At 38.5% G+C, this 19,264-nt stretch overlaps 1 protein-coding gene across 1 annotated transcript in view; it reads right to left on the bottom strand.

Moving 5' to 3' along the window:
- The window catches only part of SLC2A13 (solute carrier family 2 member 13), a 350,636-nt gene that overhangs the window by 6,328 nt on the left and 325,044 nt on the right, over positions 1-19,264 (bottom strand). The window contains exons 8-9 of the mRNA XM_002925835.4: positions 4,673-4,794; positions 4,400-4,552 (exon numbers count right to left, since the gene is read on the bottom strand). Of these exons, the coding sequence (XP_002925881.2) occupies positions 4,400-4,552; positions 4,673-4,794 (275 nt within the window). The remainder of the gene's footprint in view (positions 1-4,399; positions 4,553-4,672; positions 4,795-19,264) is intronic.

Consider the following 19,264-nt stretch of genomic DNA (forward strand, 5'->3'; position numbering starts at 1 on the left):
TTCTCAGCTCCTGTTTGATTTATAATTCTATAAATTTTACAACCCAAATCAGGAGCAGCTGTGGGAGAGATGGTTATGAGGTGCTTGAGAGGGAGATGTGCTCTTCCGTTTCAGTGTCAAAACTGATCTCCTTGAGGGCCGAGTCTATATGGCTTGTTTGTATTTGGGTTCCCAATGCCTAGAATGGTACCTGACGCACCAGAGGGTCTAGGAATAAATGTTGTTGACTGCCAGATGGAATACATTGGGTAAACAGATCTGAAATAAAGGGCAAAACTTGACAACATAATGACATATTTCAAAATTAAGCTTTAAGCAAAATAGCAGAGCTGTTAAAGAACTGAAAAATATTTCTCAGTTCTGTTGAATCATTACAGAATGGGAAAGACATTAAGAAGATTTTCTTTTTTTGGAGAGAGCATGCACATGTGTGAGTGGGGAGGGGCAGACGGTGAGGGAGAGAATCTCCAGCAGACTCCTCGCTGAGTGTGGAGCCCAATGCAGGCTCGATCCCATGACCCTGACATCATGACCCGAGCCAAAACCAAGAGTGGGACATTCAGCCAACCAAGTCACCCAGGCGCCCCCCAGACTACCTTCTTAAAGACATGGCTATAAACAGCCACTTCAGGAATATCCACAGAAACATTTCTTGGGGAAGGCTCAAGGAAAACTACAGAGGAAAAATGCTGCTGAACTGGCCACCTGAAAGAATCTGCTCTGGAATGACGAGGCGTCATGAGAAAATAGAAGTCAAAAAGAGGTAAATTATGAGATTTCAAAAAAATATGAAAGGGTTGACTAAATCATGACATAGTTCGTTAGATTAAATCATCAGAAGCTATACAACTCTTAAGGAGCTGGGCTGGTATAAATCACATTCTTGGTTTATAAACACAACTCCATTTACAAATGTAGGGGTCCTTTATTTCATTTGTTGGTTCATGTTAAACAGACATTTTTTATGTCTTATACTTGGTAAGTAATCAGAAAACAGTAAGTACTAGGTCACGTGGGATATAGGACTGAGTGTTACAGTGAGAGGAAGAGACCATGGCTCTGTAGACTATGGATCTGAAAGTCACAAAGTGACAGAGGCAGACTCCTGGGATAGTTTCTTAAATTCTCTTGACCCTGGCTTCCTCATCTGTCTAATGGGGAAAATAACTGCTGCCCTGCCCAACTGCAAAGAATAGAAATAATGTATGTTACATGCCCATTAGAATTCTGGAGGTTGGTTACCCAAAAAAGGGATGGTGTTACCAAATTCAACTAAATGACTAGGGAAGAAGCGTTGCTGTTAGACTGGAATGATACTAGTAGGACTTAAAAATTGGGAAACTTTTCATGCAGAAAGGTGATACTGACAAGCTAGGTCTTGGATAATGTGGGGATTTAGGCGTAAAAATGAAAGGAGATAAAGTGTGTTCGATTACAGAGAAGTGAAAATTGTGGGAAGAGAAATGGAATCTTTAGCAGGGAGGGACAAAGAAAGGATGGTAAATCATCATGATGATAACACAGAAAAAATAACGCAGATGGTAAAACATTTTAGACTAAATCAGGCTGCTAAACTCCAAAATCTTTAACAGAGCAAACTAGGTTTGGCTTCATACAATATAATATTGAGGAAACATTCATGTTTCACAATTTAGGAACAGTGGAATACAGAAAAATAACAAATCTGTCAGTGTGCAACCCTTAACAATTAAAAACAATTAGATGGATTACTATTCTTAAAGATTCTTAAAGGCCATATGGCTTCATGCTTGTAACCCAGATTCCCAAGCCAAACAACATCAAGAAAACTCTATTAAAATACAAGACATAGAATCTGAAGAACGTAAAGCAGGCAAATACCAAAACCTCCTAAATGCGCTCCACTGGTGAGACCTGGGGTTAAGCCCCAGAGGCAGGGGCCAGCTGGGGGTGCTGTGACCTGCTCCAAGTAATGGCCAAGTCAATTATGTAAACTACTTATTTCTCCTTGGGATAAAAGTGAAAAAACATGTAACGAGTCTATCAGGATTGTTAAGTGCAGATATTCCTCAGCTTTATTCTGAAGGAAATAAAGCTTATTAGAGTCCTATATTAAGTTTCAGATTTAAACAAATATTTAATTGAATTATACAGAATGAGGAATCAAAGATCGTGTGTGACTGGATTTCAGTATCTCAGTACAGGAACTTTGACACAATGCTTTCCAAGGGATCTGTCTAGCAGATTTAGTATTTAGTACTCAAAGTGCTATACATAAAATGGTATACTGGTGACAGTTTTTAGTAATAAACATTAGTGAATGGGTCCAAGGCAGACCTAAGTATAGTTTAGAAAGGAAGCAAAATTTGAGGTTTTATGAAATAACAAAGGACGAAATAAAAGACCTGCGTATTTCAAGAGAAATACATATGGTATACGCTTGTTAAATCAGGAACACAAACATGTATCTTACATAAACCAGTAACATGTAGATTGAAATTCAGATCCAAAAACAGGGAAAAACAGCTTCATCTGAACTTAAATATTGTTCCACTACTAGCAAGCAGTAGACCTAATGGACTAGTGTGCTGACAGAAGCTTGGCTTGATGCAAAGCAGAAAGCTGCTTCTAACTGGATATAGATTTTTATTATAGGTAAAAATATGTTTATATTTATTATATATTTAAGTGGAAGTGCAGTTGATACAATTTACATTAGTTTCAGGTGTGCAACATAGTGATTCCACAACTCTGTCTTATGCTGTGCTCACAGGTATAGCTACCATCTGTCACCATACAATGCTATTATAGTACCATTGACCATATGCCCTATGCTGTACTTTTCATCTCCGTGACTTATTCACTCAATTACTGGAACCCTGTACCTCCTACCATTTTGCCCATCCTGCTCCCCTCTGGCAACCACCAGTTTGCTCTAACTGGATATTTCTGAAAAAAGCCTGGCTAAGCCCTGTTTAAATTTGATTTCTTTTGCCTCATGCTGTTTGGGCAGCATAAATTTGAGAGAAAGGAGCTTTGGTAACAAAAGTCTTGCCTTGTAGACTTTTGGTCTATGACTTAGTAAAAAATACTTTCTCAGGATGTTAATCTATATTTAGGTCTTTAAGAATTTTCCAAAACAAAAAAAATTTAAGCATTCTCAAGAATTAGTAAATATAGGTAAATATTTATTGTGTCAAAAAGATAAGTTTCTGAATTTATGTATAAAGCTTTAATTGCCAGTGTATTTCCTTTTTTAATGTTTCTAAATTTCTAAATGTTCATTGGGAGAAACAAGAGTTTTATAAAGATAATACCAATACAGGATGTTCAGAAGAGAGAGGAGGAACAGATTCATATGTTTCCTTGTATTTTAAAATTCTTCTGCATATTTATTCATTTGACAGACACTTCTGAGTGCTTATCAAGTGAACAGGATGCCCTGAAGGGCATTGGGGAAGGCATTGGGAAGATATTGGTGAACAAGGCATAAGTCCTGGCCCGAGCTCCAAACATTTATGGTGCCACTGTGAGGGGTGTGTGTGTGTTCTTGCAAAAAGGAATTATAAGTGCCCAGAGCATGGGATGAGGTGGGGTGAGTGATGGGGAAGGGATCAGAGAATGGTATAAGAAAGAGACACTCCATATACATACAGAGACTTATGGGGAGATTAGAATAAAAACCTCACATTTCATCTTTTAGAATCCAGTTACAAACTATAAACTCATACATATAATGAAGAAATTCTGTTGCTAAAAAGAAAATCTTTTCATTTTAGTAAAAATGGACTTGAAGTAGCTTCCCAAAGCTTTTTCCTGACTCAGCCACTTCCTAATACTGTTTTGAGTTATGGTCCACACATTTTCACATAAACACTTCTGTCAGGTTTATGCTTCAGGCAGTGGTAAGTGCTGCTCTGAGTGGACGCTGAAATTAACATGCTGTGGCCTGAACAGCATAGATGATACAGTGGAAGGCATAAATCACAGCATGATCCTTGGGGAATCTACTTGGACATGACTTCCATCTCCGTCATGAGACATCTTCAAGCATTAGTCCTTAGATTCCCTGCCTGCATCTTTTCTACCATTCTGTGTTGTTTATGTTGCTTCATTAAACTAAAAGCACTGCTGTGAAGATTTCCAACTGGGGAGATAACTGGGAGATGTTTGGGTTGGAAGGTGGGTAAAGACTATAAAGCACTGACGGACAAGAAGCAATGCTGCTTAGGAAAGGAGAATTCCTTTTATCTTTTCCAGGTACATTTTCAAGGCTTTTGGGGAATGAGAAAACCACATAGAGATTACTTCTAATAGCAAAAATATAACCATCTATAACTTTTAAACACAAATGATAGCATGTATAAAAAGAGGAGGAAACATAAAAATGAAACTACAGGTGGGAAAAATATTCTCTTACCATAGTATGTAAGATACTCTGCTGTGTGTAAAAATGTCAGTGAAACCAAAACGTTGAAAATCCAATTTATTCCAGATGAACATGCATTTCCTGTACTTCTTGCCCAAAGGGGATATATTTCAGAATTCACAGTCCAAGGCATTGGTCCCATTCCTGAGAAGAACATAAAACTAAAAATTTCAGTAAAGTAGTTTATAAGGAATTTGAAAAAGGGTAGTTTGTCTCCTCTAAAAAGAGACACTTTAATTAACACAACACAAAGCCTTTGTTTACCAGGTGCGAAGAAAACGAGATATAAAATAAGGCCCAGAAGTGCAGTCCAGGAGTATGGTGTAGGGCAGAAATTGTAAGCCCAAAATACTTCTTCTGTTTTAAATTTGGTTTCATTCTCACACCTGAAAAATAATGCAATATAAGTATTAATGTTTTAGGGTATAGTTGCAGAAATCCAATGTGCTTATCTTGGATGTATCTGAAAGTTTCTTAATATCATTAAGGAAAAGGTCCAAGATGTTTTTCTTGGGGAAAAAAAATTAAGATTTAAATATACAGTATTAGCTATAAAGCTCACATAGAACATTTTAGATAGAAATATAACTCAAGGGAAGCACAAATACACCGTGTGTACAACTCAACAGCAAAAAAACCAATCTAATTAAAAAATGGTCAGGGGGGTGCACCTGATTGAGTGTCTGATTCCTGGTTTTGGCTCAGGACATGATCTCAGGGTCCTGAGATTGAGCCATGTGAATCAGGCTCTGCGCTCAGTGGAGATTCTCTCTCCCTCTTCCTCTCCCCTCCCCGCTCTTTCTCAGTAAAAATAAAAAAAATCTTGTAAAAATAAAAATCTTTTAAAAAAATGGTCAGAGGATCTAAATGGACATTTTCCTAAAGGAGACATATAGATGACAGGTACATGAAAAGGCGTTCAACATCATTAATCATCAGGGAAATACAAATCAAAACCATAATGAAATATCACCTCCCACCTGTTTGAATGGCTACCATCAGAAAGATGAACAAGTGTTGGTGGGGATGTGGAGCATGAGGAACCCTTGTGCACGACTGATGAGAATGTATATTGGTGCAGCCACTATGGAAAACAGGATGGAGGTTCCTCAAGAAATTAAAAACAAAACTACCATATGATTCAGCAATCCAACTTCTGGGTATTTATCTGAAGAAAACGAAAACACGAACTTGAAAGATATATCCACCTGCATTTTCACTGCAGCATTATTAACAATAGGACATGAAAGCACCCTGAGTGTCCACTGATGGATGAATAAAGAAAATGTGTGTACACACACGCACACAAATATTATTCAGCCTTAAAAAAGAAGGAATTTTTGCCATTTGTAATAATATGCATGGGCCTTGAGGGCATGATGCTCCGTGAAATAATACCGTATGATCTTGTATGTGCAATCTAAACAAAAATACTGAGCTATGTCATAGCACAGAGAAAAGATTTGTGGTTGCTGGGGCACGGAGTTTTGAGAATTGAAATGGGTCCAAAGGTACAAACCTCCAGTTAAAAAATAAGTCATGGCAACTACAGTTAATAATACTGCATCGCATGTTTGAAAGTTGATAAGAGAGTAGGTCTTAAAAGGTCTCATGACAAGAAACATTTGTAAATAATGTACGGTGATGGACCTTTAATGCCAATTGTCCACCTGAAACTAATACAATGTTATAGGTTAATTATACCTCAATTAAAAAAAAAACAACATTGTGTTTTATACCCACTTCATATAAGTCACACATGATTACCAGTTAGTCCTTGAAAGTTATAGTAACACTTTAAGACTATCGAGAATCAGTCTTGTGGTAGAAAGACCTTAGAATTTGCAGTCAGGACAAGATTCAAATTCCCAAACCAGATTTTTTTTCATCTTTAAAAGGGGGATAATGCCTTACACGTAATTTTAAGGATTAGAAGGGTCCCTTGTAAAGAAGTGACAGCGTAGATGTGGGGAGGGAACAATGCTTATATCTGATCCCAGCTAACACTTTCCCTTCCTGCTGTATGTACTGGCTTCCATCTCAGTCACTCCCTGGTGACTCTGCCTCCTAGTTCTATTGGGAGGCAAAGTCTTCTCTGGTCTTAGATTGACTCTCAAGTTGAACTTCCAGTTTTTTACCTTAATTGAAACTGGGAATTGCCCATGAATCAGCTTCATTTTTTTAAAAAAGATTTTATTTATTTATTTGACAGAGATAGAGATAGCCAGGGAGAGAGGGAACACAAGCAGGGGGAGTGGGAGAGGAAGAAGCAGGCTCATAGTGGAAGAGCCTGATGTGGGGCTCGATCCCATAACACCAGGATCACGCCCTGAGCCGAAGGCAGACGCTTAAACGCTGTGCCACCCAGGCACCCCCACAATCAGCTTCAAACACATTCTTGCCCTCATTGTCATTTTTAGATTAGTGTTCTGCCTCTGTTGACCTCTGTGTTTGAACCTTAACATCTAAGCCCTGTCCTTGCTGGTCTGGTTATGACCTCCATCATAACACCGCACCTTGTCTTCCTGAGTTGGATGCCTGGTCAGTCATATCCTCCACCCCCTCACATCCTCTGCCACAGCTGTTTATTTTTACTTCTGGCCTATATAATACGTTGGCTTCATAGTTCATTATTTAGTCTCTGAAACTGTATAGTTTGCTTGATTTGGAACTATTTTACTTCAAGGTCTCAGCATTCCTTTTCTGATAACATTTTATTTCCTTTCTGATAACTTCCTCCACACCCAAATCACAATCTTTAGATTCTAAACTCCCCTCAGTATTCACTTAACCTCATCACTCAGCGTAGACCATGCCAGTATTCTTTGCTGGCCTCCAGAATCCATCTTTCCTTCCTCCATGCTTATCTGCTATCCTCACAATGTCAGTTTCCAACCCTCTGCAGTGCCATTTAACTGTCTTCAATTGCCGCTGGGCTAAACTTTGGTGAACTGTTGCATCACGTAATTAAAATATTTGTTACTATCTTCTAATACTGAAATCTTTCCCTCTTTCTCACTACTATGAACTGGGTCCTTCTTTAAGAAGAAAATGGAGGATGTCCGATTTGAACATCCTCCATTTTACTCTCTTGACCTCTGTTTTTCTGCATTTTCTTTTAGGGCTCTTCTCCTACACCTCCATTAGTAACATGTCTCTTGCCTTTTCTAAGGACCTGCATCTCCTTCTCCTTCTGTCTCTGCTGGGGCCACATTCCATCAGCAGTCTGTCTCTTTCTGCCATTTTCAGTTTTTCCCGGTATGAGCCTTTCCTTCTGTTTATGACACACAAGACTGCTACTGCTCAGCTCTTCAGCCCCTTTTGTATTACACTACTAGTTCATCTGTAATTACTGAGAAGTTTATATTGGTGAACTTTTCATCCTCATGACCCACTCTTTCCTTCATAGCCCAGCTTCGCCATCCAACCATAGGCCAGCAGACTCTGAGTCACTCAGGCTGTTTTCCGGAATCTACTCATCCAAAAGTTAGACCTCCTAACACTGCCTTGGTTTTGAGGTTCTCTGATTACTTTCTGGTGGTTGATATTGCTGACAACCCTTTTTTCTTCTCTCTCCCTTTTGCTTTTTACAGTTCTCTCTCTCTCCTCTCTCTGATATATATGTCTAAATTGCTTTTTAAAGTGTCTCTTCCTTCCCTCAACCTCTAAATATAGTTGTGTTCTATGGTTCTATTGTGGGATCTGTCCCTGGTCTCTTAAACATCTCATCTAATTTTAATTTTTTAAAAGAAAGGCAGACAGCCACATGCGGTGCCTCATTCGGAGTCTTGGAATCTTCACTACCCTACATTCTGGAGTCTTGGAATCTTCACTACCCTACATTCTCCTACAAACTGAACTTGAGAACTTGTTTGGAGGTTCTAACAGGTGTGCAGCTTCTCATATATCCTTGATGGAAGAACAGTATCTGGGAAGGTCATCCTCTTTGAGCGCACAGCTATAGGAGGGATGCACGTGGAAGGGGGAGGAAGGGGACGCCTGTCTAGCTAGCCAGATCAGCCAAATCCACCCTGGCGATCAATGGAGTGACATATCACTGCTAGATCACCCCCAACACCCACCCATCTCATCTAATTTTAGAGATCTGTCATCTCCACATGGATGCTCCCTGATAGTTTACTCTAGCGTTGACTCTTTTCTCTTGCTCCATTGATGGCATTTAGGTATCTGCTAAATATCCACTATCATCACAGTCTGTTGGAACAGTAACTGTGTAATGCATACTGAGTTCTTAGCACCCTGCTCAGCATGTAATGTCTGTGTAGTAAGTACCACTGTAACAGTGCCTCTCATGACATTTCTTTTTCCATACCACCCCCCATTCCGAGCTGAAATGGGTTAAACTCTTGCAGTTATCGTCAATATTTTCTTATCCATCTCTCTTTGAATCCTCTATAATTTTAAGTCCAATTAAAGAAGAGTGGCTAAGACTATGACCTCTGGGACTGACATCCTATGTTCAAATCTAGGTTGGGACACCCAGATTTGAAGCTGGGATGTTTGTGACCTAGGTACTTAACTTTTTAAAGCCTGTGTCCTCGTCTGTGAAATAAGGATTTTCCTGGCACCCACCTCAAATAGTTACTTTCAGGCTTACATGAGATGATGTATGCAAAGAACTTCCCATGATACGGGTACGAATTCGTAAATACATTGCCTACACAGAGTTTCTTGAATCTGACTCTTCTTTTTTATTTGCATTAATACCAACCCAATTATAGCAGCAATAGAAAACAAATACGGTCTCCTAATGATTTTCTCTGCGTCTAGCATTCCTTTCTTCAAACTACTACCCCACCAAGTTGAGCTTTCAAAAGCACTGCTCTGGCCACCTCACTGTTCAAAAACCTTCAGCCCGCTTATCCCACTGCCAACAGAATGGGGCCTGCAAAATTTGGCTGCAGCCTGCCTTATCTTATACTCCTGTATATAATCCTTTTTTCCAACTGAATTAAACTACTAATTTTTTGAACCGGCTTCCAGACCCAGTATGTTCTACTCATGCCATTTCCTCTGACTGAAGGCAAACTCTCACTCTTGATTCCACTATCTAGCTTGGCCTTCAAGGTGAGTACAGATGCCGCCCATTCACCTATCTGAAATACTTTCTCCTTTCAATGGATTTTCATTTTCCTCACTTATATCATTTTCACATAAGTGCTCTGTAATGTCTTATCTGTACATCCTCCCTCTCTTACTGTCCTGGACTCTCATCCGAGGCAGCATAGCACAAAGGGTAAGGTCTAGAGTTAGGCTGCACGGTTTTGTATCTTGGTTCTATTACTTACTAGCTTTGTAACTTTAGGGAAATTAGTCAACCTCTTTGTACCTTGGCTTTCTAATCTATAAAATAAATGTCCCTAATAAAGTTGTTACAAAGATCATATACAGTTGTGATTATGTGGCACAAAGAAAGTGATTTAAATGTTTGCCATAAGGATAGCCAGTTTTGTATCCCCTACCAGCCTTTTCTTAAATCTCAACCTCTAGTTCATACTGATATTCTCTATGGACATAAATGAAGCCTTTGCACTGAACTGTGAGTTTAAAACAGCATTAGAAATCCCCTGATCAATAATCTTCCATCTTCATTCCTCACCAATCGAGTTAGGAAGATCTTAAAATGAGAAAATAAGGGGATAGGGAGGGAGAGAGAGAGAGGAGAGAAAAAGGCAGGTTCCTGGGGAGGGAAGGGCTTACAAATACTGAAATCACTAAAATTCACTGAAAAATTCTATTCACTATTTTCATTATTATCAAAATCACTTGCAGGATCTCTTTTGCTGGAACAGTGGAAAGCAGCATATTTTAGGGTGAGATCTGTGCTTGGTCTGATGTAGCTCTTCACTGCGTGGTCGTGCATGTTGATGTGCGTAGACGGGCAAGTGACTCCCCGTCATCCCCGTGCTGATTTTAGGAAAGCGCTGCAGGCTCTGACCTGGCAAAATACCCTCGTGTGTTCCTGGCTGAGGGACTGCGGATGGAGGAACATAATGCTCCAGAGAAAGAACAAAAATAGTTTGACATCAGTGTGTGGGTTGGGATTAGAAAAAGCCATGCTCTTTGACGGGACACCACACCACCTTGTAGAGCAAAACCAGAAAACGGACGACGATAACGGGCGCTGTGCAGAGAGGCTGCAGCAGACAAAGCAGCTGAATCGTGCAAGCAGACAAAACAGAGGACTACTTGACTGAGAGAGCAATTGGACGAACACCAGACATACAGACCATAAATGATCAGTTTGCTTTTCCAGCCACGGAACCCACAGTGCTGCCTTTAATAATGCTTCTCGAAATTAACAGCTCTCTTTGAAGGTGGAACAATTCTCCCTTGCCTACTTAACACCTACTCTAAAACCAGTTCAGATGTAGAGCTATTTCTGCCGTGTGTGTGTGTGTGTGTGTGTGTGTGTGTGTGTGTGTGTGTGACCTCTCTCTCCATCAGATATCCAGAGAAATAACCAAAGGAACTAAGCACTGCAACTGCTCTTGCCCCAATTAACCATAAGCAATTTGTTCTGTGCCTCCTACACAGCACATGCTTTTTGTATTGCTCCTTTATTCATGATGAAATGAACCACTTTATGTTCATAGGTGGGGGATGTGAGAAAGTGCAACCTATATTTAAAATGCAAAACTTCAAATTTTTATTTAGCCAGTCCTAATCATTGAGAAACCAAGAGAACTCTGCCCCATCCCAGCGTTTACAAAAAGATGTAGGGTTTTAGAGAATGGAAGGGAGAGCTTCCTAGGGTTTGCCTGCCACGTCTACCATTCTTCTACTGAGTTTACGGCACATGCTTTACTTTTCCAATTCATTCCTGGGAAGTGGGAGTGAAGCATGGTTTCATCTCTAGTTCCTGATGTAGGTCTGTGATTTCTTTAGAGAACATCATTAAGCTACCACCTCAAAACAAAATGGACATCCTTAAGGGTGAACTTTAATAGTCTGTATCTATAGGAATTTATGATCGGATTACACAGTGATAGTCTGAGCATGGTGGTAGAGAAGTACCTAGAAAGGATAGAGTATCTCCACTGGGAAGGACACCTTCGCTCTTGTCTGAAGAGAAATAAACATAAGCCATGAGAAATTTCAACTTTTGGACATTCCCTCAAAGCAATAGGAAAAGTTACTGTTAGAAACTTGACTCATTACTTTTCACTTTAATTTCTGTTCACTAGCATGATTCCTACATGATAATCTGACATGAAATAAACTTCTGTCAAGGGTGACAACATAGCATTTAAATTCTTTTTTTAAGATTTATTTTAGAGACAGAGTGAGAGCGAGCACGGGGAGGGGCAGAGGGAAAGAATCTAAAGCAGACTCTCCACTGAGTATGAAGCCTAAAGTGGGCTCAGTCTCACGACCCCGAGATCATGACCTGAGCTGGAATCAAGAGTTGGATGCTGCACATACTGAGCCACCAGGCGCCCCAGCACAGCATTGAAATTCTAACGTATATACAGCTGAATCATCTTAGAAAACTATGGCTGCCTAGCTTGCAGTGTGCAGACCAGGCTGAAGATCTTGTTTTCAGATGTTTTTTTTTTTATTGTCTAGACTTTTATTTTTCCTGTTTTTCATTTTACAGTTTTCCTACAGAGGACTGTCACATAAAGGCAAGTTGAAAAAAATCATCGATTATCTTTTGTTAATTATTATTTTCTGGTAAAAAAATCTTTCGGATTATTGAAACAAGTCATAGACATGGGTAAATTTCATTAGCATTAGATATCTGGAGCTAAAGGTCTCTCTTTAAATGAATGAATGAAGTTTTATTTATATATAAATCATGGTATTTAAACCATTTACCAGTATGCTGGCTAGCTTATATATCTTGACTATGGGAAATAGATGGACAGAATATGAGTAGGCAACCAGATGAAAATAATATTTAAAAACATACAGATACAGTAAGTTTGGTACAGTCTCTAATTCTGGTAAGAATTTAAATTAGCATAATTTCCTGTTAGAATGAAATCTGACAATTTGGACATAAGAGTATTCATATCCAGATATTCATGACCTAAAGTCTCATTTCTAAAATTTATTCTTAGGAAATTATCTAAATGGAAACATTATATGCTGAAAGATATTTCACTATACTTTTATATATCACAAGCTTAACACAGATGAATAATTAGAATAATAGAACAATAAAGATATCCGCAATGGAGGGTAGTTAAGTGAATTAAGGCACAACAACTGTAGGGAATAAAGCAGCCATTAAAATAATTATTAAAAGTAAGTTGGGCTAAACTACAAAGGTCTGAAATTTAAGTCTTAGATCTAACTTTCGTTACATTCATTTTGGTATCAAACGAACAGTACAATGAATTTACAATCAACAGAAGTAAGTGGTTCCCTGTCGCCTCTCTGGCTCCTCCCGGACTTGTCCCCTGAAGTTCTGGGGTCAGTGTAAAGAATCTGCCAGGTCAGAAGCTCCCTGAAGTCTGCTTTGGGGAGGGTCCACATTAGCATTCAGAGTTCAACCCCATTTCTAAGAAAAATTTCCTATTTTATTACTTCAGAAGAAAATACTTCATCATTCCTTTTCCTATTGCATCATTACACCAGCAGCAAGCCTGGCTATGGTCTGCTTTGTAAAGATTAACTGGAAACATGGAAAATACCATGAAATTGGCAGTGCACGGAACATCAACTACAAATATTATCTATGTCATAGGGTTATAGCAGAGTAAATGGAAATATGGAAAACGGGAGGGGGAGGAAATCTATTATGTGATGATTGTTTTCACTTTTGAATTTAGAGTTCTGATAACGTTACTCTGACAAGACGGGAGCAACTTTAACATCTCATAGACAACAAATCCTATGCCTCTTTTTCCATTGTTTTATTTCACTCTAAATTTTTTCCTATAGTAAAGGCAAGCATTAGAGTAAAAGTTATTAGCCATTCTCCTGCTTCCACTGGCACTGAAAGAAAGGGAAATCTTGCCTTTGAATTACAAACCTTCTCCATCATTCTGTTCCTTCATATTGCCCCAAAGGCCTCAGAGCTCCGGTTTCCATATTTATACTTGGCTTTCACTACACGGCCTCCCTTCGCAGGAGTCTGACAGTGCCTGCCTCTCTGTTCACAGCTCAGGAGTCCCCCACGTGCAAGTAGTAACGCTCTGCCCCGTGAACGGCTTGCCAGGCTCTATGTTTGACACCAGCAGCCTTGGTATATGGTAGATGCTTTATAGCAGAGAATGACTTGATGAATAGTTTATATTCCCTCTCTCTGGAAGTCAGAATATGACCTATTTGAACAGGATGGAGCAATACAGAAGTGGAAAGACTCAGAGAAGAGGGTAAAACAGAGGCCATAAGAAGGATCATATAGTTGATAGGGGAGTGCAGAAGAGAGAGGCGAAGGGCAGACTGCCACCAGTCTGATGCATAGTATTCTAGATCTTCTAATTTTGTTCTCTTACTTTTCTTTGTAACTTCACCATAAAACTTCCATTAACCGGGAAATCTGGTGTCTTTGTCCCTCTCCGCATGAAAAGTTCTAACAGAATAATGGCTAAGTTCTAAGTGTACTGATCCTGATTGTGAATCTATAAAATCCCACAGGTCCTCAAAATAATGTATCACAATGGCCATACAGTTCCATTCTTGTAACAAGGTTTTTTCAAATATTGAAAATATGGTATAAAATACTACGATAACTTTTCCCCATATAGTCACTGTGGGAGATGCTACCCTTATTCCAACTATAGCTATACTCTGTTGCTCACATGTTTTCTGGAATTCTTTTTGGAATCATATTCGGAATCTGCTTCTTTGTCACTCAAGAAAACCAACATTTTTTTTTTTCATTTTCTACATTTTCTACTTTGGGCTCCCTTCCTCCTTCCTTTTATTTCTTGCCATTATGAGCCAATCATATAAGGAACCCTGAAGTATTGGGTGAAAAGGAGAGAGTGAACCAAATGGGGTGGAGGTGGAGAAACTGTAATCGAAGTAACAGCAACAAGTCCAGTATAATAAGTTCATTTGTTTGTCATGGGCTCTGGAGCCATGAGAAACGTGGGACGCTGCTGAACCATTAATAACCATTTAATAATTAAAAACATTTTTTTTAAAGACAATACTTTAGTAAATAAAATTAACAATACAGTTTATCGTGAGGCAGGGTTAGAATTGGCTCTTGTGTGATAATGATGCTATGATAAGGATCTCATGATGGCAGATTATACCATCCCTCTCAAGTTCAAATTCAATTCAGAGACCTGAGGTTTTCCCCACCCTTCAGGCTTTGCTTTCCTCCCTGACTTCTTTTACTCTCCCACATTTCTTGGGGACCTTTCTCCAGTAAGGACACAGTACCTTTCTCTTTCCCCTTCCTGCCCTAGGGCTTCATAGGCCAGTATACTTAATACATTTTACACATAAACAATGTTCCATGTTTTTTAAACAAAACAATAAAAATACTTTTATTAAGTTGATCTTTGATCATCTGATACCAATCTCGCTACGATACTGTATTAGAGAAGATGTATATTTGCCACTGAAATTTTTAAATTCTAAGAATTTATCTCTACTGAATTTAAAAAGTTATTGCCTGTGGTGATATCAGACAGACATATTTCCTTACATAAGCATCATGAAATCTGTCTGTATCATCCCAAGCTATGAGAACTTCACAACAGTGCTCTGCGCTCATTTTCTTTCCACTGCAAGAGTTCCTGCACAGTATCCCCGCATGCGTTTTTATTTGCAGGTGCATGGAATGAATATAGCTGATTTACTGCAGTTGGCTATCTTGATGCAAACAATGGTATAATTTGTTCCTTGGATTCTTTTCAATCCATTCTACAGCTGCCTTCCATCAAGTGTGAGTTCTGTGGCTTCTTTCTGAAAGCCGTGCTCCCAACAGAAATGTCCTTAGGTAGCAGTAAATCTTCACTTGAGGAAGTTGACTAATATTTGTATGGAGTTTTACCATACACAAAACCCCTTGATATACATTAACTCATTTAATTCCCATAATAATCCAAAGCAACAGCATCAATAGTTTCATTTTGCGTATGCGACAAGTCTTTTTAAAATGCAGTGACTTTCCCAGATTATACAGAAGAGGTAGCATTTGAAACCCAGTCTTCTCCGTTTCTTTCTCCTTCAACATAATCATCCTACCAGTTCATATACATTATATATATATATATATATATATATATATATACACATATATACATATGTGTGTATATATATGTGTGTGTGTATATATATACATATGTATATATATGTGTGTGTGTGTATATATATATATACCTCTTTCTTGAGGTGTCTTATTTTTTTATGGAATATAAATGGAAAAACAAGAGATGAAAACTCTGCTTGAAATCTTTCCTAAGTCAGTGTTCTTCCTTAATGTCAGTAGTGAAGTCACTCCATCTCTATTCAAAATGGGTAGAATAAAACGCTTCCCAAAAAGCATGAGGAATTAAAATGAGTAGCACCTTGGCAAATTTGGGCCTCTGTGTCTTGTACATTCTCTTCTAACTTGGTATGCATTTTGCCCCAAGGCACAAAACAATAATCAGAACAGAAGGCTGCTGATATGAGCTAGGAGTTAAAAATATCACAAAACAATCTCAATAACTAGATAACTCATTTGAGGGCAATGATGTCAACCCTACAAATATATTACAAGGAGAACAATCACTCCAATACAACAAGATGGTATAGTATTAAGCAGTCCTTAAATAATACTCTAAAACACAGAACTACATAATGACTTTCTCTGATAGAGTGGTAGAGGAAGTAAAAAAAAAAAAAAAAGTGTCCCCAGAAAGTTGCTTAGAGGATGAAAATGTGCATGGAATGTCTCAGAGATTACTTAAAAAAGAAATTGTGCCATCAGTTATCGGCATAAGAATTTTATAAATGATGAGGAGATGGAGTCATTATTACAGAACTATAAACTGTAAGGCAGTTTCACATTATTTTATCTCAAATTACTGCTAAAGTGCAAACAAAATCATTTCATAAATTAAGCATTTTGATGGCAACTGCCTTTTTTCTCACTTTCTGTTTTATATAGAGACTTCTGAAACACTTTACTGATTACCAGGAATGAAACAAACCTATAAAACAGAAATGTGTCTCAATCATTCTAAATCAGAGCTGGGTTTTCTGCCATTTGTGTGAACGTATAGTTTAACAGGTTCTTTAACATCCACCCCGTCTGTCCTTCTACTGTGTTCCTGGCAGTAGAGCAAAGCAAATCGTGTCACACCCACCTTCAGGCTCCTCACCCTAAAAGCACCCCTGGCTTCACACCAGGCGGATGCCTGCAAGGTGTGCCCCCCTGCTCCAGCCTTTACCTGGCCTGTCCTCCACCTCACCTGCTACCATCACCCCTGCTTCCACTGGCCAGCACAGTGACAAGCACACAGTTGGTGCTCAGTAAATATTTGTCACGTGCATCAATCATTTTCACCATTTGACAGGGTAACAAGAAAATACTGTCTCATGATTCTGAAATTCTTTTATTTCCAAAGCAATTTTATGTAAGGAGAGAATGAATTAGTATAATATGTTCTTTCTTCATATGAATTTTTATGATTTTGTTAGTTTACAGCAGGTATTTAAAGTTACATATATTTTTAACTCCAAGTTATCACTCCTTTAATTAAATTATTTCAACAAATGTTTGTTTTATTCTAGGCATGAGAATAAGCCTTAGAATAGATGAATTTAAATATTCATTCATTCCATCACTTAACAGTGATTTTACTACAAGCTAAGTACCAATTAAATTATTAGATGAACCAAAAGGAAATTAGCCAAAAAGAAATTAGCAGGTGAGAAGTTTTCATATTTCCTAACACACACACACACACGAGAAGATTAGTGGGGATCTGTGGTATTTTTCTTCACACAGAAAAGGGACCGTAGCAATGGACAAAGTGGGTGGGTAGGCTGCTGTTAGACCCTGAACTATCCCGAGGGAGGGAACTTAGCACTTTTACCTGTGGTTTAGTTATCCAGGAGACTGACTCTAACACCGAGTGATGAAGGTTATTCAGAGCACGTGAGCAAGAGACGGGCAATCTTAGATTATGGGTCTTTCAATATTTGGGCTCTGTCTTGGATTCTAGATGAACTTGTATTCTGTGGAGTTGAGATAACCATGGTCCTGGAATTGTGCCTCGAACAAGGTCAAGGTCTTAGGAAATGAAGAGAAATCTTAGGGAAAAGCACATACTCTAAGGAAGGCTTGCTATACTTTTATTATAAAGTACATTGAAAAAACCTTATGTTCACCTTGGGTAGAAGTTTTCCCAGAGGGTCCCTGAAGTTGGCAATATGCCTCAAAGTTCTATCCCTTAAAGGAAAGGGGGTCCTGAAGCATCTGAAATGCACATCCTAGGCAGATACTGGCATATACAGAGAGAATATAAAATTCAGAGGTTGGTCCTCGGGGATGGTTAGATCAGTCTGGCTGCCCTAATCGCAACAGAGAAAACCCAGAGTCATGAAATTTTAGGAGCTGGGAAAACTTCAGACAGAGATTATTAAATCTGGACGCAACCTTGGTGAGTCATCGTTCTTTGTACTCTCTTTACCCTATGTGGAGTGGGGGGATGGATCCAAGGATTAAATACTAAATCCTCTCTCTCTAGTAATACATAGAGTATTTTCCTCAGAAGAAAGTGCTGATCAAATTTGAGATTTCAGTAAATGGCCTACTTTGAGCTTTTTTGGTCCCCCACTTGCCTTTGTTCTTGGCATGGTGCCTATAATAGCTAGAACATTTTTATATGACTCAAATCATAGCCACAAATAAAGTTTCTGCAAATGTTTTCTTTTTCAAAAAAGATAAAATTCTAATGTAGTAAAACAGTGATGTTAAGGTGAGCCTCTGATTCGGATATCAGGAGTAACTCAATCTGGTTAAAGGTTTCAGAAGAAAAGGAGTTGGACTGGGTAGAGGGCCAGTTTTGTACAGAGGTTCACAGCACAAGCTTTGCAGGAGAACAGATCTAGGTTTGAATTCTGGTCAACCACTTACTAGCTTCCACCAAGACAGGAATTTTTTTTCTTGTACAAAATTCTATACAATATTCCCTTGTGGATATGGTGTGTTTCCGATAGAAGAAGGAAATAATCTGGATTCCTAGGATATCTTTGTTCCTTCCCAGCTCATTTATTTATCCCACAGTTATTTTGTTAAATCTTTTATAAGCATTTTGATATACTACTATACTTTGATACACTTCCTTCCTCTTTAGTCTTTACTGAAACAAGTTTTCTCTTCATGTAATCATGAATACACTTATTCTTTTTATACAGTAATATAGAAGCATTATCTTTTGGAACATTATAAATTTTAGGATGAAAATGAAAAAACAGCAAGGGTAGGAGACAAGAGAAGGTGTCCTGTGAATAAATGAATAAATCACGATGCAAGGTGAATGGAAATAGTTGGGATACTTAGATTTCCTTACTGTCTAAAAATCAAAAAGGGCAAATGCACGAAGTTTGTGGATGGTAAATTGCTATTTGCTAGCCATGAATCCATCAAGAGAGGAAGGGAATGAGCACTTACGAAAGGCACATTACAAGTTTTACTGGTGGTAAGATAACACACATGACACTCTTAATTCTACCACAGAAATCTGGACCAAATATATGAGAATCTACATAGTAATAACTACGTAGTAATAAAAATAATATTTGATTACCCATATTTGCTGAAGTACATATACAAAAATATTCCACTCCTAGGAGACTTGTGTACATTCAAATAGAAGAATTATGATTTTCTGTAGGTGCTAAAGAATCAGGAACCATCTGAAACTTCCCTAA

The sequence above is a fragment of the Ailuropoda melanoleuca genome, chromosome 16 (assembly GCF_002007445.2).
Source record: "Ailuropoda melanoleuca isolate Jingjing chromosome 16, ASM200744v2, whole genome shotgun sequence".
In the NCBI taxonomy this organism is placed as follows: Eukaryota; Metazoa; Chordata; class Mammalia; order Carnivora; family Ursidae; genus Ailuropoda; species Ailuropoda melanoleuca.